Source organism: Rhinolophus sinicus, chromosome 11 (assembly GCF_057876585.1).
Source record: "Rhinolophus sinicus isolate RSI-liver-muscle chromosome 11, RSI-T2T, whole genome shotgun sequence".
Taxonomy (NCBI): domain Eukaryota; kingdom Metazoa; phylum Chordata; class Mammalia; order Chiroptera; family Rhinolophidae; genus Rhinolophus; species Rhinolophus sinicus.
The window spans coordinates 23319411-23346991 of NC_142511.1; the positions used below are offsets into that span (position 1 = coordinate 23319411).

The following is a 27581-nucleotide window of genomic DNA, read 5'->3' on the forward strand; positions in this document are numbered from 1 at the left end:
GACTGCTTTGTATGAGGCCCTCTACTAAGCACCATAAAGGGATGTCAAACAGTGTAATTGTCAGGAACTTTTAAGATAATTATAGTCAGGGGACGGCCGGTTAGCTCAGTTGGTTAGAGCGCAGTGCTGATAGCACTGAGGTTGCCGGTTCGATCCCCGCATGGGCCACGGTGAGCTGTGCCCTCCTTAAAAAAAAAGAAAAGAAGAGAAGATCATTATAGTCAGTGAATATTTCATGAAGACGTGTTGTTTGAGTTTGATAAGTGCACCTTGAAGGATAAAATGTGGGCAGTTGGAAAGAAGAGGCCGGGGAGGAAACAGCATGATGGCAAGAGCCTTGGAAGACCAGTCAAGACACTACGCAGGTTGGAGCAGCTGGTTCATTTTGGGAATTGTTGGGGGTGGGAAGAGAGAATGTGCACAGAAATGTTAGGGAGAAATTATAAAGGATTAAAAATGTTAAGCGTTTCCGTAGAATTCAAATTCTGTTACAGACAATGAAAAGCTATCAAAAGCTTTTATTTTAGTGAAGGTGAAACACCCTCAGTTGGATATTGAGTTTCCCTCATTTAAAATAACCACCAAAAAGGAAGTGGAGAGGTTACTTTTGTCTGTTCTCTGCACTGTAGCTGAGGAGAATGGGGGAACGCTAACTCCAGGTGTCTGGATAGGTCCCTTCTCACAGATTTCTCTTGTACCAGTGTATATGGAAGCTTCCAGAAGTAGAACCAAGGACTCCTTAGAAATGCTTGTAGGACCTGTGAGAACTCAATATGGTGAAGAAAATGACCCTCGAAGTGGCTTTCCCTTTTCACTTCAGAGGAGTTAAGGTCAGCGTTGTCTGCTGTTTCTCCACAAGTGGGCTAGAGAACCATAGCTGAGCTTTTTGTCAAGTGATGTAATGTTCTCCAGAATGCAAGGTACCCTAAATCGGAGGCTTGGTACAAGATTAGTGACTTCGGTATTGGAATCCATAAAACCCAACCTGGCCTAACTAGGTCTACAGAGCAATGGATGTAAATCTGCTGAGGGACCTAGAAATACTTTGAGCCTCAAGGGCAGTTCCAGAGTTTGTTTAGGGGTTAGAATGAGCTCATGCCTTTAGTCGTTTGGTTGCATCATTCCTAGTCACATTTGGGGATTATCCAGCTGGCCTCAGTGCAGCCTTCAGGGATTTTATCTGTCCTGTATAGCTTGTCCTTCCTTGCTTTTCCTCTACTTCCGTTTCCTAACTGCTTTTCTCTTCCCTTTTTTAATCCACTTTTCTGTCCTTGTGTACCCTAGTGCAGTCAGTCTTTCTGTACCCCACAGCAGGAACTCTTAGTTGGTGTAAGCAGGTTGGATTGAAGAATTACCTTCTAGTGACAAGTAAGCTCTTTTGTCTCCCCAAGGCTGGGCTGACCCTGGAGACACGTTTGCAGATAGCACTAGATGTGGTGGAAGGGATCCGCTTCCTGCACAGCCAGGGACTTGTCCACCGTGATATCAAACTGAAAAACGTGCTGGTGAGTAAGAGCTGTTTGCCCATGATAACGTGCTGCCTCTTTGAGTTAAGTGACTTCTGGAGGGTACACATAAGTTTGATCACAGGAAACAGCTGGAAGGAAAGTAGTGGAGTTAATAGCAGAGTACATGGATGGTATCTTGAACTTAAAGCTTAAGGGAGGACTTGCATCATAGACCCAGTTTATATTGCTGAAGTTTTTTCCTTCAACACTATTGAAAACATTTAAACTTACAGGAAAGTTAGTAGGGTGGTACAATGAAAGTCTACGTACTGTTCACCTAAATTGATATTCTCTCTTTCAGTATGGTCTCTTATCTCGTTGCCTCTCTCTCTCTTTCTTCCTATGTCTGTCTGTCTCTCTCTCTCTCTCCACACACATACACACACACACACAGCTTTATTGAACTATATGAAAGTAAGTTGCAGATAATATGTCATTCCTAAATATAAGTATACCTCATTTTATTATGTTTTGCTTAATGCACTTCACAGATACTGTGTTTTAAAAATTGAAAGTTTGTGGCAACCGTGCCTCGAGCAAGTCTATTGGTGCCTTTTTTCCAATAGCATTTGCTCACTTCATGTCTCTGTGTCACATTTTGGTAATTCTCACAATATTCCAATCTTTGTCATTAGTTTCATATTATGGTGATCTGTGATCAGTGATCTTTGATGTTACTATTGTAATTATTTTGGAGCACCACAAACCACACCCATATAACACAGAAAACCGAATCAATAAATGTGTATGTTCTGATTGCTCGACTGACTGGCTGTTCCCCCGTCTCTTTCCCTGTCCTGGGCCTTCCTATTTCCTGAGAAACAACAGTGTTGAAATTAGGCCAGTTAATAATCTCATAATGGCCTCAAAGTGTTCAAGTGAAGGAAAAGTCACACATCTCTCATTTTAAATCAAAAGCTAGAAATGATTAAGGTTAATGAGGAAGGCACATCGAAAGCTATGATGGGCTGAAAACTAGGCCTCTTGTGTCAAGCAGTTGGTCAAGTTATGAATGCAAAGGAAAAGTTCTTGAAGGAAATTAAAAGTGCCACTCCAGTGAATACATGAATGATAAGAAAGTGAAACATTGCTGATATTGAGAAAGATTTAGTGGTCTGGATAGAAGATCAAACTGGTATAAACATTCCCTTAAGCTAAAACCTAATCCAGAGCAAGGTCCTAATCTCTTCAATTCTGTGAAGGCTGAGAGGTGAGGAAGTTGCAGAAGAAAAGTCTGAACCTAGCAGAGGTTGGTTTACGAAGTTAAGGAAAGAAGCCATTTTCATAACAGAAGTACAAGGTGAAGCAGCAAGAGCCGATGTAGAAGCTGCAGCACGTTATCCGGAAGCTCCAGATAAGAGAAAGAGGATGCTGCACTGAACCACAGATTTTCAGTGTAGACAGATCAGCCTTATACTGGAAGAAGATGCCGTCTATGTTTCATAGCGAGAGAGGAGCAGTCAGTGCCTGGCTTCAAAGCTTCAAAGCACAGGCTGACTCTCTCTTTAGAGGTTAATGCAGCTGGTGACTTTAAGTTGAAGCAGGTGTTCATTTGCCATTTGGAAAAATCCTAGGGCCTTTAAGAGTTATGCTAAATCTTCTCTGCCTGTGCTCTATAAATGGAACAACAAAGCCTACATGACATCACATCTGTTTATAACATGGTTTACTGAATATTTTAAGCCCACTGTTAAGATCTGCTCAGAAAAAAGATTCCTTTCAAAATGTTACTGCTCATTGGCAATGCACCCAGTCACCTGAGAACTCTGATGGAGAAGTACAACAAGCTGAATGTTGTTTTCATGCCTGCTAACACAACATTCATTTTTCATCCCATGGACCAAGGAATAATTTTGACTTTCAAGTGTTATTATTTAAGAAATACATCTTGTTTTAAAATACAAAGTTTATTTATTTATTTTTAAAGATTTTATTGGGGAAGGGGAACAGGACTTTATTGGGGAACAGTGTGTACTTTTGGGACTTTTCCAAGTCAAGTTGTTGTCCTTTCAATCTGAGTTGTGGAGGGTGCAGCTCTGCTCCAGGTCCAGTTGCCGTAGTCGAACCGGCAACCTTGTGGTTGAGAGCCCACGTTCCAACCAACTGAGCATCTGGGAGCTCAGCGGCAGCTCAGCTCAAGGTGCCGTGTTCAATCTTAGTTGCAGGGGGCAGAGCGCACCATCCCTTGCAGGAGTCGAGGAGTTGAATCAGCAACCTTGTGGTTGAGAGCCCGCATTCCAACCAACTGAGCCATCTGACACTGGCCCATGTGGGAATCAAACCAGCAGCCTTCAGCGTTAGGAGCATGGAGCTCCAACCATCTGAGCCACCAGGCCGGCCCCAAGAAATACATTTTGTAAGGCAATAGCTGCCATAGATAGTGATTCCTCTGATGGATCTGGGCAAAGTAAATTGAAAACCTCCTGGAAAGGATTCATCATTCTAGATGCCATTAAGAACATTTGTGATTCTTGGGACGAGGTCAAAATATCAATATTAACAAGAGTTTGGAAGAAGCTGATTCCAACCTCATGGATAATTTTGACAGGCTCAAAACTTCAGTGGAGGAATTAAAGGTGGAGCCTGAAGATGTGACTGAATTGCTACAATCTAATAAAATTTTAATGGTTGAGGAATTGCTTCTTATTGATGAGCAAAGAAAGTGGTTTCTTGTGATGGAATCCACTCCTGGCGAAGATGCTGTGAAGATTGGTGAAATAACAACAGATTTGGAATATTACATAAACTTACCCTGTTTCCCCAAAAATAAGACCTAGCCGGACAATCAGCTCTAGTGCGTCTTTTGCAGCAAAAATTAATATAAGACCCAGTGTTATATTAATTTTTGCTCCAAAAGATGCATTAGATCTGATTGTCTGGCTAGGTCTTATTTTTGGGGAAACACGGTAGTTATTAAACAGCAGCAAAGTTTGAAAGGATGGACTTCTCCAATCTTGAAAAAAGTTCTGTGGGTAAATTGCTATGAAACAGCATCGCATACTACAGAGAAATCGTTGGTGAAAGGAAGAGTCATTGACATGGCCAAGTTAGTTTTTGTGTTATTTTAAGAAATTGCCACCTACCCAGCCTTCAGCAAACCACTCTGATCAGTCAGCGGCCATCAAGAAGCAGCCTCGGCAAGACCCTCCACCAGCAGGAAGATTACGACTTGCTGAAGGCTCAGATGATGGTTAGCATTTTTTAGCAATGAAGTATTTTTAATTAAAGTATGTACATTGTTTTCTTAGATATCATATTATTGCACACTTACTAGACTACAGTATAGTGTAAACATAACTTTTATATGCACTGGGAATTCAAAAAATGCATGTGACTTGCTTTTTTGCAATATGGGCTTTATAGCTATTGTCTGGAACGGAACCTGTATTATCTCCGAGGTATGCCTGTACATCAGCTTGTATCTCCTAAGAAAAAGGGCATTCTTCTATGTAACGAACATGCCATTATCACATCCAAGAAATTTAACGTTGATACAATACTGTTAGTTAACATACTGTCTGTATTAACATTTTCCAATTGTCCCAAATATGTTCAATTATCCCAAATGTAGTCTATTTGTTTGATCCCAATCCAGGGATCATGCATTGCGTTTTGTCACCATGTTTCTGTAGTGTCCTTTCATCTAGAATAGTCCTTCTGTCTTTCTATGCTTTTGTGACATTAATATTTTTAAGGATTGTTGGTCTTGTTGTTATTTAGGGTTTGATCAGAGGTACTGGATGAGGGCTAAGATGGGTAAATGCATCTTAAGAGGGAAGATAGTCATGAACCCACTAGTCCCTTTATGTAAGTTACAAAGAATCTTTTGACATACTTCTCATGAAAATATATTGGATTATCATTGAGGAGTCTCTGGCAACACTTAAATGATGTATAAAGAAAGATACAGCAACTTAGGGGAAGGAAAGATCTTCCCCAAATTATAGGCTGAATCCTACAAGTAAGAGGCTTGTCAATAACCAAATGAGACACAGATTTATTCTCTTGAACCTTAAGGAAAGGAAACTACAGGGAATTCAAGAAACTGTTCAGCTGGTCAAAGGACCTCAACCTTCTTACTTAGTTTTCTGTCCTGGAGTTGGAGGTCAGAGGAGAGTAATCAGGAACCGAAATACTTAACTCGGTGTCTTCACTTATTCATTCTTCCAAGATTTGTTAAGCACCTGACGGTACCAGGCACTGTGCAGTTAGCTGGGAATCCAAAGATGAAAACGGCAGTCGCTGCCGTCAGGTGACTTACAGTCTGTCTGGGAAGAAGACAGTAATGGGAATGAATCTGGAGGCAGGAGTAAGTTCTACTGAGGTAGATACCTGCTTGCGAGCTTGGGGATGCAGCTGAGTGCTGTGTGCAGGACCAGACACAGGGTGACTCGTGCCCTGCTTTGTTGACAGCTGGATAAGCAGAACCGTGCCAAGATCACTGACTTAGGATTCTGCAAGCCAGAGGCCATGATGTCAGGCAGCATTGTGGGGACACCGATCCATATGGCCCCTGAACTTTTCACAGGTAAGCTGGAGGGCAGGGAGTGGATTTGGGCTGGGCTCTGTGCTGTAACCCTGAGTGCAACCCCTTGAGCTAAGAGTAGTTGCCACTGGCACATCTGGCCCAGGAAAGGGAGAAAACAGAACAAGGAAAAACCTAAGACAAGTAAGGGGAAAAGTGAAGAGGTCAAGGGGTCAGTAAGACAAGTACAAATGGGAGTCATTAACTGTTCTTTTGGATGTCTCTCTGGGCTATTAGTGTAATGCCATAATCAACCAATTATTTAATCATAAAATATTGACTGAATAACTCCTACCATGTTTCCCTGAAAATAAGACCTAACCGGAAAATAAGCCCTAGCATGACTTCTCAGGATGACATCCCCTGAACATAAGCCCTAATGCGTCTTTTGGAGCAAACCTTAATATAAGACCCGGTATTATTTTTGGGGAAACACTTCATATGTACAAGGCCAGACAATTTAAGTTCGCGAACTCATCCTAGAAAAAGTGCTACTACATACCTTATTGCTGAATATCACTATGGTCACCTTTGAAGTACGCCCCTTGGAAAGCTTTGCACCAACGCCAGCACCTGGTCTACCTTTCAAAGCAATTTTGGAACTCTTTTTCTGGAATGGCCATCAGAGCTTTGTCATATTACCCTCGATGTCCTGAATGTCATCAAAATGTCTTCCTTTCAGTATTTCCTTTGTCTTAGGTAAAGAAAGAAGTCATTGGGGGCCAGATCAGTTCAGTAGGGAGAATGTTGCAATACAGTTATTTGTTTACTGGCTAAAGACTCCCCCACAGACAGTGCCGTGTGAGCTGGTGCATTGTCGTGATGCAAGGGCCATGAATTGTTGGTGAAAAGTTCAGGTCGTCTAACTTTTTCATGCAGCCTTTTCAGCACTTCCAAATAGTAAACTTGGTTAACTGTTTGTTCAGTTGATACAAATTCATAATGAATAATCCATCTGATATCAAAAAAGGTTAGCAACATTGTTGCAACAAGTTCGCAAACTTAATTGTCTCAACTGGTATATGTATTAGGAGTTGTCCCCTAACATAAAGAACTTACAGATGACAGAGATGTTAATAGAGGTAAAATAATTAGGAGGTAATATAAGACAGCATATGATTAAGTGCTAAATTAAATGCTACGTAATGTAATGTTGGTGTGGTGGTCAAGGAAGGGATAAGTGAAGGTTGTGACATGTTTGATGGTTTTGTGGGAGAAGTGAGATTTTAGGTAGAACTTGAGTCAGATTTGGAAAGATCAGTAGGTGGAAAGGGAACTCATGGTTAAGTATATTCTTTGAACTAGGCAGTGTGAGTATATTTTTTCATATATTTCATTCCATTTAATCCTCACTACAATTCTCTTGGCATTTTTATGTCCATATCGTGGATAAAGTTAGGTCAAGGTCAGATTGCTGAGGAAACCCACCCCAGAACAATGAGCCAGAAGTCATAGTGCTGGGATTGGAATCCAGCTCTTTCTGTCTCTAGAGTCTAACCATGTATCACGAAGGAAAGAAAATTCTGGAGGCTGGGGAATGGGAAATATGAGGAAAATTGCAGAATAGAAATAAGCATGACAGGTAAGAAATCCATTTGGGGAATAATAGCAAACCAGGCCGGAATTCATGCGAAGGCGTGAAGGCTTAATGTGGAAGAAGTAAGGTGCTATTGAGTTTTTGAGCAGGTGAGGAATGAAAAATGTTTATGGAAGGTTAGCTTAGCAGCAATAGGTAGAGGTTACTTGAGTGGCAAGAACCAAAGTAGGGAAACAGTGGTGGTGGTCTCTAGCGTTAGGTTGGTGGTAGAGCTGAAACAAAAAAAGTGACAGATTTGAGATAATGCAGAGGATGAGTGGGCAAGGTTTTATTATTAACTTGATACCAAGTTTGATGAACAGAAAAGAATGACTAAACGATGACGCGGAGGTTTTGAGCCTGAGTGGAGGGGGAGGGGTTGTATCATTGTTGGGGGAGATGGAAAGATGATGAAAAGGTAACCACAGGTCACTCGGTAGTATCGGGAAGAGGTAAATTAGGAATGTATGTGGATTTCCACAAGTCTTTCCCCTACCCTTCGCGTAAGGGTTAGGAGGCAGAGCTGGAGAGCTGGAGTCCTCCCCACAGCGGAACGAAGTGCACAGTCATCATTTTTCTTTCTCTAGATTTAGGTGTGTGTTTTTTTATTTTTTTTAATTTTTATTGGGGAATATTGAGGGACAGTGCATTTCTCCAGGGTCCATCAGCTCCAAGTCGTCCTTCAATCTAGTTGTGGAGGGTGCAGCTCAGCTCCAAGTCCAGTCGCTGTTTTCAATCTTTAGTTGCAGGGGGCACAGCCCACCATCCCATGTGGGAATTGAACTGGCAACCTTGTTGCTGAGAGCTCGTGCTCTAACCACCTGAGCCACCTGGCTGCCCTTCAGGAAGCTCAGCAGCAGTTTGTTGTCTTCAATCTAGTTGTGGAGGGTGCAGCTCCCTGGCCCATGTGGGAATCGAACTGGCAACCCTGTTGTTCAGAACTTGCACTCAAATCAACTGAGCCATCCGACCGCCCCTAGATTTACTTTTTTAAAAAATTTCTATTCCCACTGCTATTTTATTTTGGCTACTTTATATTAAATTCCTTTGTTTCTACTCTAACCTATGCTATTGCTGTTATGATAATCTTTCTAAAATACTTTCATGTCACCTCCTGCTCTAAAACATAAATGACTTCCATCTGTCCACTGAACCCAGATTCTTCTGTCTGACTTTAAAAACTTTTATATTCTGGTTCCAACCTACCTACACACCTGCATGTATTTTCCCAACTTTATTTCCCTAATATGACCTTTCAGGATTAGTCTTTCCGACTGTCCCATTAAAGTAAAAGGCCTGTTTTCATTCTCCTTCGTCAAGTTCTAGTCTTGGCTTTCTTAATCTCTAGCTTTGACCTTCGGTGCCATATTTTTATCTTACAAAATGGGCATTATGAGTGTGTCCTGCCCAACAGGGTTGTTATGGGAGGTGATGGATGTTAAAAGCTTCAGGGCAAAATGTGTAAAGACGTCTGCAGATGCTAGTTATTGGCGATGCTGTTGATTTCTCTCCCTGGCTCACTGCTTGTCACCCCTTCTTGTAGGGAAGTACGATAATTCCGTGGATGTCTACGCTTTTGGCATTCTTTTCTGGTATATCTGCTCAGGCTCTATCAAGCTCCCCGAGGCATTTGAGAGGTGTGCCAGCAAAGACCATCTCTGGAACAATGTGCGGAGAGGTAAGAGCCATGAGCCCGATTTTGCCCACACTTCCTGTGGAGAGCAGACCAAGCAATGCAGCAGGGGCCTACCATCACCATCCACACATTTAAACCATCATGGAATCCAGAAAAGACATTTAAGTCAAACCATTGATTCCAGGCAGCATTGTACTGAACTGTCTCAAAAAGGCTTTCTTCTTTAAAAAATGTCTAATTCTTCAGCTTCCTATGCCAGCGTGTTCCAGTTTATCGTCACGGTTACTGTTGGGTTCTAACGTAGACGTCTGCCTTTGAAACCAAAGCTCATTGCTTCTCGTGCTCTGAGCCCCGTCTGCGTCGTCAGCCTGTGAGCGATCGTGCCTCGGGCTTGTATTGATCCCCTCTCACTGACACCGGTCTCACTTCCGTGCTCCTTTCCTAGGGGTCCGCCCAGAACGTCTTCCCGTGTTTGATGAGGAGTGCTGGCAGCTGATGGAAGCCTGTTGGGACGGCGACCCCTCTCAGAGACCCCTCTTGGGCATCGTCCAGCCCATGCTCCAGGGCATCATGGACCGGCTGTGCAAGTCCCATTCTGAGCAGCCCAACAGAGGACTGGATGATTCTACTTGAAAGCAAAGACCGTTCTCTTTCACGCTCTTATTTCTTTCTGTCCCCTCACCTTTTGACCTTGGGAAGAATTTGACAGTTGTTCATTACAGAGAGCTCCTGAGGGAATGGATGCTTGCTGGGCAGCTTGGGACCTCTGGGCAGAGATGACTCCTGGGTAGCTGAGCATATTCTTCAGTTCGCTGATGTCCCCGAGCTGTCCCATTAGCAAAAGATGGTCTAGGACATTGGTAAAAGCTGGAGAAGGCAACGTTCTGGCCTCAGAACTGAAATGGAGGCAAATGTTGTCTGTTCACTGTATGTTTATAAGACAAGTGGGACACTACAGTGGCAATAGTATTAAAAACTATAATTTTTATAATTTTTGCTCTAGCTAGGAATAATTTGGTTCTATCCAATCATCAGGACCCTTAGAAAATTTGATCTTGGTTCTGGGACTGTGAAAACATAAGAGCAAAAAAATAATCTGTGGATACCTGGTTCCTGCTATCTGTACCCAGAATTCTCAGGTTGCAACAGCGAGAGGCCCCAGTGATGAAGCTAGAAACAAAGCTATCTGTTCCTTACAGTGCCAGTGTGTTTACATGTATAGGACCACACAGCCCTGACTTCTGGTGGCGGGTTTCATGGGTACGTCACTAAGAGGCTACAAAAAGAAAAAGTGTTTGTGCGTGTGTATATGCTACTGGATTTCAAGTTATTGCTACCCCTAGAGCAGAATCTCTTCTGTCCTAGGGTCATGATTTTTTTTTTTTTTTTTTTTTTTTTTTTTTGTCTTTTTGGTTTCGAGATAGGGAAGCTCCAGTTAACATGGTACTTAGGGGTGAGTGTCTAGTAAAAGTGACCATTGTGAAGTATTTGGTGAGGCTGAGAAGTGGGCAATGACCTGGAGCCCACGGACCTCCATGCAAACCCACTAGAACGATACCAGCCTTGTTTTTTAAAACAAAAAAATCCAACTCTTCTTTTTGTGTTTGAACCTAAAACACTGATGTTTTTAAACTTGATCAGTGAGCTTTTTAACCAAGGTTTCTTCTGCAACTTGTTCCTTCTTTTTACGTTATTTTAAATATGTTAGAAGAAAAGAACCAGATGAAAGAGAAGAATACTGTTTGTAGTTCTGTGTGTGCCCCTCACCCCTGTGTGTTAGGATCTGGGAGGGGTCCCTTCCCTTGCAGTTGGGAGGTGGGTTGGTGGTCTTTTGGAGAGTTTGCCATGAAGTTGTACATAAGAGAAATTCTGATGCCAGTCAAAGGCAGGGGAACAATTTAAACATAGATGCATCACAGATCTTGACTTCATGCCTCCTTCAACCAAAATGGTCCAATAGTTTTCGAAAAGCATGTAGGTGAAGGAATAGACAGTGGAGGTGAGCACTGTGGTCTGTCCCCTCTGCCTAGCTCCAAACTATGTGGAACAGGTCCCTAAGTAGGTGTTTTAAGATAATGGGCAGATTTGCTGCTGTAATTTTCTAGGGTTCTTTGTGACAATGACCATCTCTTGAACATTAACGGTATAAATTGGGAGTCTTCAAGAAATGTTTCATACAACTTTTAAAGTTCAGTTTTTAACTCTGGCTGAACTGGGCTCTGATTGTGATCTGTTTGAGCGTAGTAGGCCCCTGAACACTTACAGCCCATCAGGAACTCCATGTAGCACTAAAAACCTTTTTACTTGCAGATGATAAAGTGATTGACGCAGTGTGTTTGGGTTCTAGAGGCACCAGCCTTGTTATGGTAGGATGTTCAGTGTATCTCTTAGAATTTTTAACACCTATTTAGCTTTATTTCAAGTCACTCTATTCTTGTCAGTGTTTACTCGTTGCCCTTCTGGGGGCTATGACGGGCCTTACAAGAAGCCAGGTTTCAAGTTTAAAAATAAGAGGTAAGTAGTCTCCACTTGCTGCATAGTCTAAGTCTAGTTCTGTATATTTCCAGAAAGCTTTTATATAGTTCCCTTTTCCAGACTGTCTTCTTTTAACTCTAGCTATAATCAGGAGTCTGTGATCTCATTATGGAGACCACATTCCTAACGTTCGTTGGAAGTCTTACTTCTTACCCCCATTCACACGTGAGAGGTTAGGTTTTTTCTCCACCCAGAGTCCCTTTTCAGTTTATCCCTTGTGGCTTAGTCTATTCTCAGACACCAGTTTTCTAGCTCTGTCTCCACGTTTTTTGCCTGAGTGGGGAGGGAGAAAAGGAGGAGCCAATGGACGAATAGCTGTGTTACAATTCTTTAAAAAAGTATTTCGAGAAAAGGTGCGAAATATTCCTGAGAGTCTCCAGGCCAGCAAAGGCCCGCATATAGACATTTGGAGGTGTATTTAAACACTCAGCAGGCTGAGTGCAGGAATACATTGTACATGTATAATACGTGTATACTTTGCTTTTGTTCTATAACATTGTCAGCTAATTTTGGATTAATTGTTCTTTGGCACCCGTTACTATTACGGTGATGGAATGCCATGAAATGTACTGTACTGTATATTACTCGGGAAGACACTAGGTATTCAAAGAAGTCTGGTGGCACTTGGGCTGTCAAGTGCTCAGCAAGACCAAAGTCTGAAGATTTTACCTCCTAGCTTTGGCTATATGTGCTCCCAAGTGGTGAGGCGATTGTGGCTGAGGGAGGAAGAAGGATGTGACGGAAGAACTACCCTTACTATGTTCTGTCCTTCTAATCAACTTAATTAGGGCAATTTACCCCAGCCCCCATGTGATCATCTGGCCATTTTTAAAGCACGTGAAGTCTGATCACTTATGTTGCTTCAGGACTGAGTGAGGGTCCTTCCTGCAGAGCAATTAGAATAAATGGTGGAGTGGCTGACCCTGTGCCTAGGGAGCCAGCCATGGGTTGAGGAATGTTCGTTTGGCCGAGGTTTCCACAGGTGTGCTCTAGTTCCCATGATCCTCTGCAGAGAGAAGCTCAGGATTGAGCAAGTCTTTCACTTCTCCAGGAAGGAGGGCTGTGCTGGTTCTTCCCAGACCAAAGAGAGTCGCTTATGACTCTTTGTCAGTTTCAGGGGGTCAGAGCCTAGGCAGCAGCTTCTCCTAATTTTTAACACTAAAATTCAAGGAAACGGTGAAGGAAAGGATACATTACTATCACAGATAGAAAGAGGGGAATGGTAGAACCTTCATCTAGTATCTGTCAGCTCTCCAGTGCATTTTTTGCATCTTTGCTTAAGCTGCCAAAGGTGTTGGAAAATTATTTTCTTATGGGAGAAATGGTTTGGAGGGGCAAGGCTACAGCATGATAACTGCACTGAACGACACTTTATTTTTTGGTCCATTATTCAGCACCGAGACGCCAAGGGGGATTGGTGGTGACAGTAGTACTTGGCGGAATAGACTCCCTCTGGACTTGCTTTGGCCAGAAGGATGCTTGATGTTCCGTCTGGCCAATAGGGAACCTCCGAAGTCCACACTGCATGAGAGCGGGCTAAGCGGCCCTCCAAGAGCCCATTGCCAAAAGAGGAGTTGCTTTCTTTGAGATTTCAAAGCTTGATTTTTGAATTTGCTTGATCAAATAGACCAATTTCTCTTTAAAAGAAGAAAAAGGTTGCTCCTAAATGTGGAGGTGGGGTGGGTTAGGGCTAGTGCAGATGGTAACGTGGGTAAGGGGGCGTAACCTTGAGAAACTTGTATTGCAGACTCCCTTGGGGGTTTCAAGTAGCACTACTGTTCTTAAAAGGGTTTTATTTTTCACTTCATTTGCTTTCTTAACATCCAGACCAATTGAGATGAGGTAGAGACTAGTATATGTGGACACCTGGCGCTGGCGAGGCCGTCCTCCCCAGACAGTTGGAAAGAAAATTGGTCTGGACAGCTTGTTGTCTTTTGTCTTTATGTAATGTTTTTGTTTGTTTTAAAGCACTAATGTTTATTACAGTGTTAAATAAAAGTGTAACATACTAAGTGTGTAGAATGAAAGTGCAATAACGAGAAATTAGCACAAACTTCAGTCCTTACACTCTCTCTTCTTGTGCTGTCTCTTTCCATTTGTTACATTTCCACATTGTTACAACAGGACCGTGTTAATTGTGTGTATTTTTAAGAGACACAACTATAGGTTAAGTCTTAATTTAGTGTAATTTTGAAGAGCTGGTTTTGGTTTTGTGGAGGATTCTGTGTGCCTGCTGGGATGCACAAGTACCAGCTGTGCTGTATAATAAAGGTCACGTTGATGTTTCAGGTTCGCGTGTGTTTGGCTTTTGTTTTCCTCTTACCTCACCGTGTTAACGTGATTCTCCGTATTCTAGTCCACGTCTTTCAGATGCCTCTCAGTTTGCCTGAGAGGTCGATGGAACATGCCACGCCCCCATAAATCACTCTCGGTTTCCCAGTACTTGACATTACCACTACCAGAGGGTGGGGCAAGGGAATGGGAGGTGGGGCAGTGGAGAAGGACGCCGAGGTGTAGCGACAGTAATTTAGTTTTCAGAACTCGCCTGGATACACACCCTTTTTTCAGCTTCTTTTCAGCATAAACTTGAAGCATTCTGAACTCGTGCACAAGCCTAGCTATTCGTTATTATACTATGAGAGAATCTGGGGACAGAATCTATACTGGCCTATTTGAATTTTCTACTTTGGCCCACCCCGCTTTCAGATTTGCTTGCTAAGCAGGCACCATCATAGGCCGCTACCAGCAGAGTGGCACTATCTGTAGTCACCAGGGAATGTCAGCAGGCAGTATGTCACCTCCTGTAGGGTGTTTTTTCTTAGTGGTTACCCCATCCTGCTTGTATGGATGGTGTATCACTCTTTGCTGTGACTGCTTCTGATTTGTCAACAGCATAAGATTGGCCAGGAGATGGCAGCACACCTTGAACAGTTGATGTGTTTGTGATTAAGTCTTAAAGGAAAAGCTGAAGTTGGATCTCAGTGGTTCTCTGCCAACCCCTGCACAAGAGTCGTTTAATGCAGATGAGCCTCTTACCCTGGTGAAACTCTCCGCTAACTCCAGCTGCCCGTCACAGCTAAATATCCCATCTTACATGCATATACTGTATATTCTAGTATAAAGTTCTGAGTGACTGAGTTCTCTTAACTTCCTCTCTAACCATTATTTGGAGAAAATAGCTTGTGGTATACACAATTTTAGATTGGGCATGCTTTTCCAAGAACACATCCCTCAGCAGGCTTTTCCCTTGAGCAGGGCAAGTGGAGTGGCCATCCTGGTCCTGTGTTTAGGTGGTGCTCAGAGGGGAGAGGCCACCAAGTTTCCACACATTGTTAAATTCAACTTTGAAGTTTGTACCTTTAGTAGGATCCTAAGGAGTCCATGAAATGTTAATTGAATAACCTTTCAAGTGCAGTTATGGACGGCTGTGTACTGGGTGAGGTCTTTTAGAGCGCTTCCAGGGATGGCCTGTTCTTAGTATGTTCTAAAGGTGGCATTTCAAATCAGTGGGAAAATAGACTATTTTGTAAAACTGGCTATTCACCTGAGGGAAAAAAAGAAATGCAAAAAAATATACTAAAGATCTAAATGTTAAAAAAAAACACCCATAAAGGAACTAGTTAATGACACACACTGAGTATTTACTATATACTAGGCACTATTCTAAGTCCTTACATGTATTAAATCACTAAACCCTCACTAGAACCCCATTGTACTGAAGAAAAAATGATGGAGGTTACAAAGAACATACATATAGCCAAAGATACCAAAAATAAAATTAAGACAAATCACTAATTTGGATGTAATAATTGCAATATATAACTGATAAAATGTGAAGAAATAAAAAAAAAATCTTAAAGCAAATTGGCTAATAAATGTTTGAAAGAGGTATTTATCTTCACTAATAATCAGGGAAATACATATGAAAACTGTATATATTTCTATCAAATTACAGAAAATAAATATTAAAAACCTACAAGTGTGGGAGATGAGCATTTCCCAGTGTTGTTTGGGAAGTGGATATAGCCACAAAAGGGCAATTTGGCAGTACCTATTGTAAACATTTTCAGTGTATATATCCTTTGATCCAGAAGGAATTTCTATGCAGTCCCTACCTGTAAAAATATTTGCACAGGTATATAAGTATAAGGGTGTTTATTATTTGTAACACTAAAAAGTTGGAGGCAATATTAATGTCTGACAAGGGAAGATTAAATTATAGAGCTCATACTCTGGAATACTATACTAAGCCATTAAAAGGAATGACAGGTCTCTGTGCTGACAAGGAAAAATGTTTATACTACGTCATTAGTGAAAACAAAATGTATAGAAGAATATATTTAGTATGACCTCTTTTTTTGTAAAAATCCCTTTGATTCTCCATAACCGCAAATTATCTAGAGATCTAGTCCATCTCTCTATATATATGCATAGAAAAAGGTTTGTAAGGATATATGTCAAACTTGTAGTGGCATAGAATTAACCCCTGGTTGTGCACAGGAGAATTCACAAGACTCAGAAAAGTAGGGAAGCAAAGAAAGGTTTTTATTAAAGTTAGGAAGCCAGTGGCAGCCAGGTAGTAGGCAGAGAAACACTGATGGGTGGCTGGTTGCCAGGGGCAGAGTATCAGAGTGGACACTGCACCTAATTTCAAATTAGTTTTTTCTTATGTAGGAAATGGGGAGTCGGTCGGGCAGGTCCGAGGGCTGACATCCTTCCTGGGGTCTGGTCTGTTTTAGGCAATGTCATCTCTAGACTCCAGACTTGGGCCCTTCCACCACAGCCTGGGACTTGACGCATCACTAATAAAAACTGCAAGGGAGTTGTACATTGGACTCCTGTGTCTGGGCGCCTGCGGATTAAGAAATTGCTCTTTTCAGGTTAGGATTCTGTTAATTAAATGGATTAATGAGGTATGGGTATCCTTCAGAAAGGGAACAAGAGTTCTTGGGGCGGCCGGTTGGCTTGGTTAGAGCGCAGTGTTCATAACACCAACGTGGCGGGTTCGATCCCCACATGGGCCAGTGAGCTGCGCCCTCACGACAAGATTGAAGACAGCAACTTGGGGCCATCCTGGTGGCTCAGGTGCTGGAGCGCGGTGTGCCTAATCCCGGAGGTCACTGGTTCGATTCCCCAGTGAGCTCCGCCCTCTACAGCCAAGATTGTGAACAACAGCTCTCCCTGGAGCTGGGCTGTCGAGTGCTGCCAGGAGCGGCCGGCAGCCAGCGTGAGCAACGGGGGCAGAGTGCTATGAGCTGCTGTGAGCAAGGCTCATAATACCATCATGGGCCAGGGAGCTGTGTCCTACACAGCTAGACTGAGAAACAACAGCTTGAACCAGAGGGTGGGGGCAGGCGGAAGAAGGGGGGAAAAATAAAACAAAACAACAACTTGACTTGGAGCTGAGCTGCGCCCTCCACAACTAGGTTGGAAACAACGACTTGACTTGGAGCTGATGGGTCCTGGAAAAACACACTATTTCCCCATAAAAATTTGAAACAAAATCCCCCTAAAACCCCAAGAGTTCTTCACTTAATCAGTTGAGGGGAGAAACAAGGAGGAAACAGATATGGTGGATCAAACTGCAAACTAGCTAAGTCTAAGTGCATTATTGATTTACCAAATTTCACCCTTACATAACTGATACCAGTGGTATTCGTAGGCAGAGACCTTCCAGCTTTTAGTGTATTGAATTTCTGTTATTGTATTGTTCATCTACTATGAACATCTATTTTTTTCTCACTATTTAAGAAAATGAAGGAAATGGCTAATTTAGGAGAAAGGAAATATGTATTAGAAATATATCAGGGGCTCACAAAATCAACAGGAACCTGGAAGGTCAGGCTTACAGAATCAGTGGGCTGGAACCAGGGTAGAGCTGCAGGTACTGCAAAGACCTCACTCTGGCTGTGAAGAACCATCGTCACTCCCTCCTAAGTTGGCAGCGAGGGAGAAGTTTCTCAGCTGGCCCAGCATAGCTCCCAGACCCATTTCCTAGTTGTGTTGGTTCACAACTGGAAGACTCCATCCAACTCCAGATTCCGTGGTGAAAAACTGGGACCTAGATTTTCCTTCTCACTAAAAACGATATTCAGTGGAGGAGATATAATTCCTAAAAGGTAACCAAAGAGCGGTTGCAAAAGAGCCTAGATTCGGGACAGGCCCCAGGTGACAGATGTCCACTACAGTTCACTTGGGCTGCTGGACGCCCACACCCACACCCACTCTTCTGGCTCTACTTGGAGGTAAGGTCATGAAAGTAGATTTATAGATTGGAGCTGGTACATAGAAGGGTCACAACTAGGTCTCTTGGAAGGACAATTTAAAATGTCTGGAGTGTTTTTCGTCATAAGAAAACTGCCTTGGCTTCTGTTTCCTTTCTTTTCCCTTCCTCGTTTTCTCAACACGGCTTCCCAATGAAACGAATCATGAAGATACTCAAGTGCCTAAGAAGATGCTAAACCAGAGCCTTTCTGTGTGTGTGACCCTGGAGTGGAAAAGGCAGAAGGACGGGAAATGCCAGCTTCAACATGAAGTCACAGGCTCTGAAAATAAAGGGAGCTGCTCCAGGTTCCAAGCTGGGAATGTGGAGAAACAATACAGAATTCATCTGAGACATTTTACTAAGCAGGATTTGCTTACAGGTTTTAAAAGTTATCACTTACTATTTGATACCTGTGAAAAAGCATATGTAACATCCTTGTAAATTATGACACTATAGTTTCATATATATACATAAGTGTGTGTGTGTGTGTGTGTGTGTGTGTGTGTGTGTAAACACTACCATAGTTTCAAAGCCCCTGTGTGCTCTTCCCAGATGCCAACCCTTGGCCTCTTACACACGCCCAGGTTACTATTGTGCTTACCATTCTCGTGCTTTAAAAAAAAGTTTTTCCAAATATGCATGTACCCTAAACAATATATAACTTGGTTTTGCATGTTCTTGAGCTTTATAAAAATGGCTTTACCTGTATTTAGTCTTCTATAATTTTCTCTTTTTACTCATTATGTCTCTGACTTTTATCCAAGCTAATTTGTCGTCACTGTAGTACATTTCTTTTCACTGCAGTATATTATTCTAATATACGAATATACTACAATTTAGCCATTCTCTTTTTTTTCTTAGGGAACCAACTTTTGGTTTGATTGTTTCTTTCATTGTACCTGTGTTTTCTATTTCATTAATTTCTGCGCTTGTCTTATTTTCTTTGTTCTCCGTTTTTAGAGCTATTCCATTGGCCATTGTTTCCCCCCCATCTTCTTAAGTGGGATGCTTAGCTCATGAATTTTCAACCTTTCTTCTTTTCTAACATAAACATTTAAGTTCAAAATTTCCCTTTAAAGACAACTACTGCTGCATCCCCATAAGTTTTAATATGTAACATTTTTGTTATTGTTCAGTTTTAAGTGTTTCCTAATTGCCATTGTGATTTCTTCCTTGCCCTGAGTTTTACACAGGTATATTTTTAAATTTCCAAGTGTGAGGATAAATTCCTTTATGTTTTGGTTAATGATTTATAACAATTACATTGTGGACAGAGAACATGGTCTATATGATACCAGTTTTAAAAAATCTGTTGGAGCTTGCTTCATAGGTTAGCTCGTGGTGAATTTTTATGTTTTATGTGTACATGAAAATAATGGGTATTTTCATTACTGTTTATGATTCACTGATGAAAACCCGTTTTTCTTTGTGAGACTTTAAACAACATGAGGGCAGATGCTATTCTATTTTGTTCGGTGTCTAGCACACAACGAGGATTATGCTGAACGCTCCCTCTTCGCCTCTCCACATCCGCTTTCCTCGCTCTGCCTAGCTCTGTGCCCGAGCACGCGGGCCTCTGGGGACCACATCTTTTGCTCTGGGGCTTCCAGTTAGGGTCAGCTGCACTCGTGGGAGTCTGAACGGTGACAGGAGAATTGGGGAAATTTTTTACACTGGCTCACTTCCAGCTGGGTGGGGTTGGCAATGGCTGCCTTTTCCCTAAAGGTCGCGACTCCTGTCTGTGGCTCTGTCCTACAGCTCCAGCTCTCGTGATGCAGAGCCCACTCAGCACTCTTCCCTTATTCCATCAAGCCAAGGAGCTTCCCACTGCTACCGGTCCTACGATGCTTAGTTGATTTCCCATAACCTTGCGTACAGCTTTTAAATTGCCCCTTCATTAAACTGTCTTCAGTTCCCCTTTCCGAGTACGGCATCTCTGGACAGAACCATGATTGATACAGCAGCATAATGAATATTTGTTTAACAAATTATGTGGAAACTTGTACAAATTTGAGCAGAGTAAGAGAGAACCTGGTGTTTGGGGAACTGACAGTTCAATAAGGCTGAAGAGGAGAGGCCAGGGGGCACTGGCGAGAAACAAGACTAGAAAGATTGGCAGGGGCCAAGTCATGAAGAACCCTGTAGGCCATGTATGATGTTTTTCTAGACCTAGCTCCCTGAGAAACAGACTCTGAGATAGATATTTATATGCAGGAAGTTTACTGGGGAGAGCTCTAGACCTTTTAGGATCAAACCCTTAGACAGGTGAAGGAAGCATGAATAAGCAGAGTGCAATGAAGTTGCAAAGGAGGCTTCAGCTGATCCTATGCGGAGTTGTGGACCTGCGATAACATTTCAAAATTGTCCCACCTTGAAGCTCCAGGGAAGAAGTCCAAGGTCTCTGCCATTTTAAATGTTGCACAGCATGTCTTTGGCCCAAGACTGGAGCCAGAGCTGGCAGATCTTGGAGCCTGAATTCTTCAGCCCCAGAGTCATACTTTTCCCTCCAGCTTCTAGACCCATAACCAACTCCGGGTTGGTGATGCCAATGCTTCACCATTTGGCACTATGAAGACCTAGTAAGTGGAATGAGAAGCTGGGACAAAGATCACTGTTTCCTCTTTTCTCTCCTGAGAGAGGTGATCCCTGGGCAGCAGCTCGGGAGGCTTTCAGAGACAGTGGAGTTGCAAAGACCTTTTGACGCATCCCGTTTAAGCCATCTCTTACAGCAAGGACACTGAGATCCAGAGAGGAAAGCATGTTCCACGGACAGCTAGAGGCCAGGACAAGAATGACACCCGTGTCCCCTGATTCCCAGCTCAGTTCTTCTTTCTTAATTACAGCTCCCTCTGGCCCTCTGAGTTGAGGAGGATGGCAGATGGGCTCCTTCATTTGTCTTTCAGCTGTGGGGTCTGGCAGAACCTCGTGTATGGGACCCCATCCAATGTCAAGTAGTAATGTCTGTGGCGCTGTTGTCGTCAACCCTGTGGCCCTGGGATACAAGAATAGCTTTGGAAGAAGAGCTTGTGAATCAGAAGCTGAGATGAGGGATGCAGGCCAGGGCAGGCAAAGGGAGAGGAAGCCTGAGGATGCTGCTAAATGCTCGCAAGTTGTGGGGCTGGGGGTGGGGTAGGGACCAGCTGGGTTGGGGTTTCCCTGAAGGGTAACTTTGATAATCTGCTGCATTTCAATGACTACACCAAGAAGGGGTTGGCTCCAAGAAGCAGAAGACACTGTGATGGTGGACTAATTAAAGAAAAAAAATATTCGATGACAGTTGTTAAAAATGTAAGAAAAACTTTATTCTGGAGCATCTGTTAGGCTAGGAGCAGAAACCGCCTTAGGCCTGGAGAAACTGCCCAGAATGTGCTGAATAGAAACCATCTTATCTTAGAAGCCGACTTGTCCGCTCCCTGCTTGCTTGTACCTGCTGGCTTGTATTTTTCTCACAGGAGCCCATGATCAACGGACCTGAACATTCCCGGACAATGGACAACAGCATGGGAACCAGGATATGGAGCAAGAGGACATGGCCACACCCCGAAACCCACAGTTGCGATGAACAAAGCCACAAAAAGCCCCTGAAGCATTGAAAAGGAACAGCCTTGTTTACCTCTCCTTATAAAATTCCATACCCCTCTTGCTCGGAGAGGTTACGATCTTCTCTAACCTGACCTCTCGCAGCTGAAACACGCCAAATACATTTTAATAGACCAATTTTGGTCTCCCGTGACTCATTCCTCCGGCCATGCCTAACACTATTGTGATAAGTATAGGGACTGTTGCAATGGGATTCTATAGTGGGGAGACAAATGGGGCTCAACTCTGAATACAGTGTGGGCAAGTTGGAATTTAGAACCAAGAAGTAGGGTGAGGGTTAATGGATGGAAAATTACTAAGAAGAAACAAGGGGGTAAGAAGGATTCTGGATAAAAAAACCTAACAGGATTCTTGTTGAAGACAGGCCAGGGTGATCATACATCCCCTGGGGAATGGTGGGGGAGGAACCTGATCGAATATGGAGGGAAGTGTCGTTCTGGTTGAACTGACTTAGCAGGGGTCTTGCTAAAACTAGATGTCACAAAGAAGTGTGCAGATGGGCTTGGGAGAAGGTGCAGGAACCTGACTGAAGTTTGGTCAAGTAAAGAATCTTTGTCAGGCCCTCATTCAGGTGGATTTGAGGACATTTCTGTTGGAGGATGGCAGGTTTCCTGGGGAGGCTTCTGTCTCTCACACTGTGGCCTGGGGCCACCACTGAGTTCCTGAGGCTGAAGAGAAGTCCCCCATGAAAGGGGAAAGGAGGCTGCACCTCAGCCCCCAGCCCCCACTGGATGTGAGTTTTATAGAGAATATGGACATGAGTGAGGAAGGTGAGGCAGGGCTGCAGGAAGCCAGTGAGGGCAGCAGAAGAAAAGGGGGGAGGGGGCAGAGGGCAGAATGAAGAGGAAAGAGGTATAAACAGGCGTCCCTGCTGCCCCATCAATCCCAAGTGGAGACCCTGGAACAAGTTTGCTTACTTCCAGGTAACTGAAGGGGAGCTGCAGAAAGAGCTGCAAAAGGCCTGCAGGCTAAAACCGCTGCAGCAGCTCAGACAATGGTGAGTAGGTGAGGGACGATCTCAGGGCTTGATACAACATTGCACATTGGTTGGGACACTGAAAGTTAGCTTTGTTCAAAAGTGTGTCCGTAATACCTTTCAAATGTTATGCCCACATTGGGCTCATTTGTAATTTGGATTCTTTTTCATTTGTTTTATGTATGTGTTGTGGCTTTACATTTTTATTTTTTGGCTTAACATCATCTTATTAACAGGTTTCCAGGTTTTTACAGCATCTACAGCATTCGGCACTGTCACCGTTAGAGTTTTAATGTGACCTTTCCTCCAATCCTCTCTCCCTTCTTCCTTTTCTCCCATGTTAGTGAGTTACTACTGCATTCCCGGCCCTGTTCTTGACGCTGGGGATACACTGGAGAAACAGAAAGTCCCTCTTGGAACTTATTTTCCAAAGGCAGTTATAAAATAACATATATATATATAAAAAAATAACATATAAACACATCTGAGAATAAGTTAATTCCAGAAAGAGGTAAATGCATGCAAGACAATAAAACAAGATTGAGGATAAGAAAAGGTGGCATTTTCAATTAGGCGGTAAGGACACGACTCTACGAAGAAGTGACATTTAAGCTGAAAAATGAGTAATATTTAATAAGACATACGAAATAGGGGGGCTAGAGAGAGAAAGGGAAATTGGATGTTCTAGGCAGTAGGAGCAATAAAAACTCTAAATGAGAATAACTGTTTTTATGAAGCACGAAGCCCAGAGAGCAAGAGAGTAGTTTGAGGGTGAGACAGGAGAGAGGAAGCTAAGATCAGTTTATAATGGGCTGCGACAGCTTGGGTAAGGATTTCAGATTTTATTCCTAGTGCAGTGAGAAACCACTGGAGCAGAGGAATGACATACCTATGTTTTTATTTTATTTATTTTTGGGGGCATTTTTATAAATTTATTTGACAATTGGCAGTTAGCTCTCATCTACATTAACTCTATAGATTTTTGAAAGTGGTGACAGGTACATAGGTAACCAATGCACAGAGCTAATTCAGTGAATCTTCATCCTCATTACGCTTCCTGGACAACTGTGCCCAGACACCGGATGGGACAGTCCGTGTTCCTTGGGCTCAGACAGCTTTGCTGAGTCTGTTGTCAGCGCGCACATCTGGGGTTTCCATCGCTTTCGCGGCAAATTTCCAGAACTGTGTGAGTGCCCAGGGGCAGCTGCTTGACACCCACCCCATGGATGCACTGTGCATGTATAATCCTAATATCCTAAATACTATATAAATACTAATATAATACTAAATACTAATATAATCCTAAACACTATTATCGCCCCCATTCTTCAGTTAAGAAAGGCACAGAGCATAAAATATTGCCCGAAGGGTGGAGCTGGGATCACTGGCACCAAGTCTACATAGGGCACTAGCTCCAGGCCTGTGCTTCGCAGGAGCCCACGCCGTTGCTTGCTTTTTGTCATAGCCCGCAGCATCCATAGTTGAAGCCTGTTATACAGAATCTGCTCCTTGGTTAGTTACGATGAACTGGCCTTCTCTCATCGCTTCGCTTATCTCATCACGATCCTGTGTGACAAGCTAAAGGACACTCAGCCCACCTGTCACTCCACTTTATTTTCAGGGTCGTGGTCAACACTCACAAATGCCATGGTACGTTTCTGTGGGATCAATGGCATATCTTTACAAACGTGAAGTCATCTCCACGGGACTCAGACAGATACACGGTAGCTACATACATACAGGTGAGCACGCGCCTTGAAAACAGCGCCGCTCCACACCTGAGCCCTGGGGACGGACCTTTCCCGCTTTTGCCGGCACGACCTGCCCGGAACTTTTCCGCGGTTCCCGAGGCAGCGCGTCGGCCCCACGGCGCCGGACACACTCCGCGCAAGCTCGGGTGGTTTAGCCGGATGCCTGAAACTTCTAGCCCACGTACATGTCCTGGGAGAAACTGGCCTCAAATCCTTGCACGTTTTAAAGCACGAAGTGAGGACACCCTTGTTATCTCTTGATAAGTATCATAATCAAGTGATTTCGAGAGCATTTGTTCTTCTTTTTGGTTAGGCATATCTGTGGACAGCCCACTGGAAACGCACGAGGAAGGCGGGGGCAGAAAGCGGAAGCCGCGGGGTCTTCTAAACTAGAAAGTCTCGGGAGGGAGCGGCGGGCGCTTTGCGGCAGCTCCCTGTTTGGACGCAGTCTGAGAAGCGGGCTGGGGAGAGGTATCGTCGCTGGAGCTGAGACCCGGCGGCCAGAGTCCTCAGGGATGAACCTCGAGTTGCTGGGTGAGGCGAGCTGGGCTGCGTCGTAGAGAATCCTTTCGTCCTGGAACATAGGGAATCCCGGCGGGAGGGGCTCGGGCTGCCGCCCGAGGGACCTGGGCTGCGGCGCGTCTCCTGCGCCCCTGACGTGTACGTGTAGCAGCCGGAGGGGAAAGCTCAGCTTCTGCCGAAGCAGAACGCGTCGCCTCTCCCAAGGCTGCCTCCTGATAGTTGTGGAGCGACGGGGAGAGTTTGTGACTGAGTTTAAATGGCCAGGGTCACAGGCGCTGAAGTAGCGCAGAGTAGGCAGGACCAGGGTTACTGGAGAAGGAGGAAGCTGAGCAAGTGAGGCGTGAGGTGAAGCTGCGAAGACTTGTCAGGGGTTTGGCCGCCTGAACAGGCCAAATGTTTGTGTAGAAACACGGGAAGCCGAGGGAGGGAACTTGGAGACCTAGTTGAAGTCCCTCTTGAACAGATGAAAACGTCTCAGTTGTGAGTCATTAAACAAGTAAAGGGCATCCTTGGCACTGGACTCGTTATCTCGACTTCCTATCTAAGCTCCTGAACGTCCAGGGATGGTGTGTAAAACACCGAGGTGTGACTTACAGAGGCAGCCTTTCCTCGCTCTCTTTGAGTCACTTCCTCCTGACCCTTTACCGAAGTTGTTTAAAAAGTAGGTTCTTTTTCCTAGGCTTTCATGAGGTGTTTAGCGTGGTAGCCTAGGGATAGCTGAAAATTTTCCAGAACTCCTAAGTGACTTGCTGTGTTTAATGGCTTATTTGGCTGCCCAAAAGGCTACAAAGACATTTAGGAAATGGGCTTTACCTTTAAGGAGCTTTTTCTTATGCAGGGGAATTAAGTGATATGTAAATATCCATAATGTGTGAACATAGGCAGGCATTTAAGAATCATCACCAATGATAAGAACGTTTAGAAGACGGAAGGAATATCTTTGGGGCAGGGGGAGAAAGGTAATCGAGAACTGCAAGCCTGTAGAGGAGTTGGAGGTTTGAGTGGACGTTTAAGGCTGGTAAGATCCTGACGGACTGAAGTGTGAAGATACAGGGAGCAGTGCTTACTAGGAATGTATTTGACTGAAGACGGCAGTCAGTGAGGAAGACCTGAGAGTGTTCCTGCTTGGCCGGGTTGTGGGTACTGTGAATACAGGGAAGGCCAAGAGACGGGGCTGCTGCCTTCAATTCTGTGGAGGCTGTTGAATGTCCAGCTGAAAAGTTTGTGCTTTGGAAGGACGGTAGGGCAGGTCCATTGAAGGGTTTTGACCTGGGAGGCAACTCAATCTGAACTATGGAGCTATGGTTTTTAAAAAAGATTTATCTGACAACATTGTTTAGTTGGGTGTTGGAGGGTGTGGAACCGTTTCAGGAGGCTAGAGTAGGTGAGTGATAAAGGTCTGAGCTAGGAAATAGAAATTGAGGAGGTAGAGTTGATAGAATTTGAGAATTGGTTGCTGCTGGTGGTGGTGGTGATGGTGGTGGTGGTGGTGGTGGTGGTGGTGGTGAAGAGAGTGGAGTGAAAAAGGATGGGAACCAGTAGTGATACTACTGATAATCGTTTTAGGACATTGGTGAAAGACAGCATTGGGGATGCTGAGTGTGGATTTGGGGTTCGGGCGAGGTTTGGATTTATGAAAGAGTTGTTATCCTCCCACAGGTGAGCTAATGGAAACCTTGTGAGTAGATGACCAAGGGAGAAAGTGGGGCGGGCGGAAAAGAAAACTGCTCAGGATAGAATCTTGGACAATTAATTATATTTAAGGAATAAGAGGAAGAATAAATGATAATACATTGACTAACAGTTATATAGTACTTACTATGAGTATGAGCTGGGCATATTTTTGAGTGCTTTCCACATATTTATCCATGGAGAGGGAGGAAGAATATGCAGGTTGGTGTGGTGTCTTCTGTAGAAGCCGACGGTGGAGTAGTTGAGGCTGAAAGCTGAGAGAGAAAGGCTGCTCTGTTAAGTCCGTGGGCAGCTTGGCGCCCTCAGCAACTGGAGCGGAAGCCAGATAACAGTGATTTTAGGAAGGTGTGGGAGACAAAATGGAAGGAAAGGGTTGACCTTTATTTTTAAAAACTAAAGCAGAGTCATGGGAAAGGTGGTTTTTAATTATATAGAAGATTCATGAGCGTGAAACTTAGGAAGGTTAGACAATTTAAAAGAAGGCTGGGTCCAAAAAGATAAATCTCTGTGGAAATGATTGAGTTTTAAAGTGGGAACGTCAGTGATTGCAGAGGAAAAAGGAGAAAGGAATAGAAGTGTGACTGTGCGTACATACTAAAGGATATGTGGCCAGATAAAGGAAATGAATGATAATATATTCTTAATACGGACACTCAAGGTACTAATTTTACTTCTGCAACCACTTTTTGAGCCCTTGCTGTGTTTCAGGCTGTATGCACTGGAGATACCAAGTTAAATAAGAGTTTTTCAAACTTATTTTTCCTGCAACTCAGAATACAAATACATTTTTAATCAAAACCCATTATATATACATACACACATAAGTTTCTCAAATTATACTTAGTCCTTTTTATACTAAGTGTTTTCTGATATCTTCTAATGTAATCACTAAATTGATTTATCCATTTATAGTGGATTAGGTCCTTTTTTTTGGAAAAACATTGAAATAAGATACAGCCTTTGCCCTGGATAAATACTTAGAGCTAGGAGGAGAG

General features: G+C 43.5%; 2 protein-coding genes across 11 annotated transcripts in view; both read left to right on the top strand.

Annotated features, from left to right (window-relative positions):
• Window positions 1-14068, top strand: part of DSTYK (dual serine/threonine and tyrosine protein kinase) — a 49566-nt gene extending 35498 nt beyond the window's left edge. Inside the window, exons 10-13 of the mRNA XM_019711453.3 lie at window positions 1392-1505; window positions 5922-6036; window positions 9153-9287; window positions 9691-14068. Coding sequence (XP_019567012.3) covers window positions 1392-1505; window positions 5922-6036; window positions 9153-9287; window positions 9691-9878 — 552 coding nt within the window. The 3' untranslated portion in view covers window positions 9879-14068. The remainder of the gene's footprint in view (window positions 1-1391; window positions 1506-5921; window positions 6037-9152; window positions 9288-9690) is intronic.
• Window positions 14069-24759: 10691 nt separating this feature from the next.
• Window positions 24760-27581, top strand: part of RBBP5 (RB binding protein 5, histone lysine methyltransferase complex subunit) — a 32143-nt gene continuing 29321 nt past the window's right edge. For 7 of the 10 annotated variants that reach the window (XM_074322270.2, XM_019711447.3, XM_074322274.2 and 4 more), the window contains exon 1: window positions 24763-24906. In XM_074322270.2, coding sequence (XP_074178371.1) covers window positions 24888-24906 — 19 coding nt within the window. In that variant the 5' untranslated portion in view covers window positions 24763-24887. Of the gene's footprint in view, window positions 24907-27581 lie in introns of all 10 variants that reach the window. The other 3 variants (XM_019711445.3, XM_019711448.3, XM_074322272.2) reach the window with 2 other exon arrangements.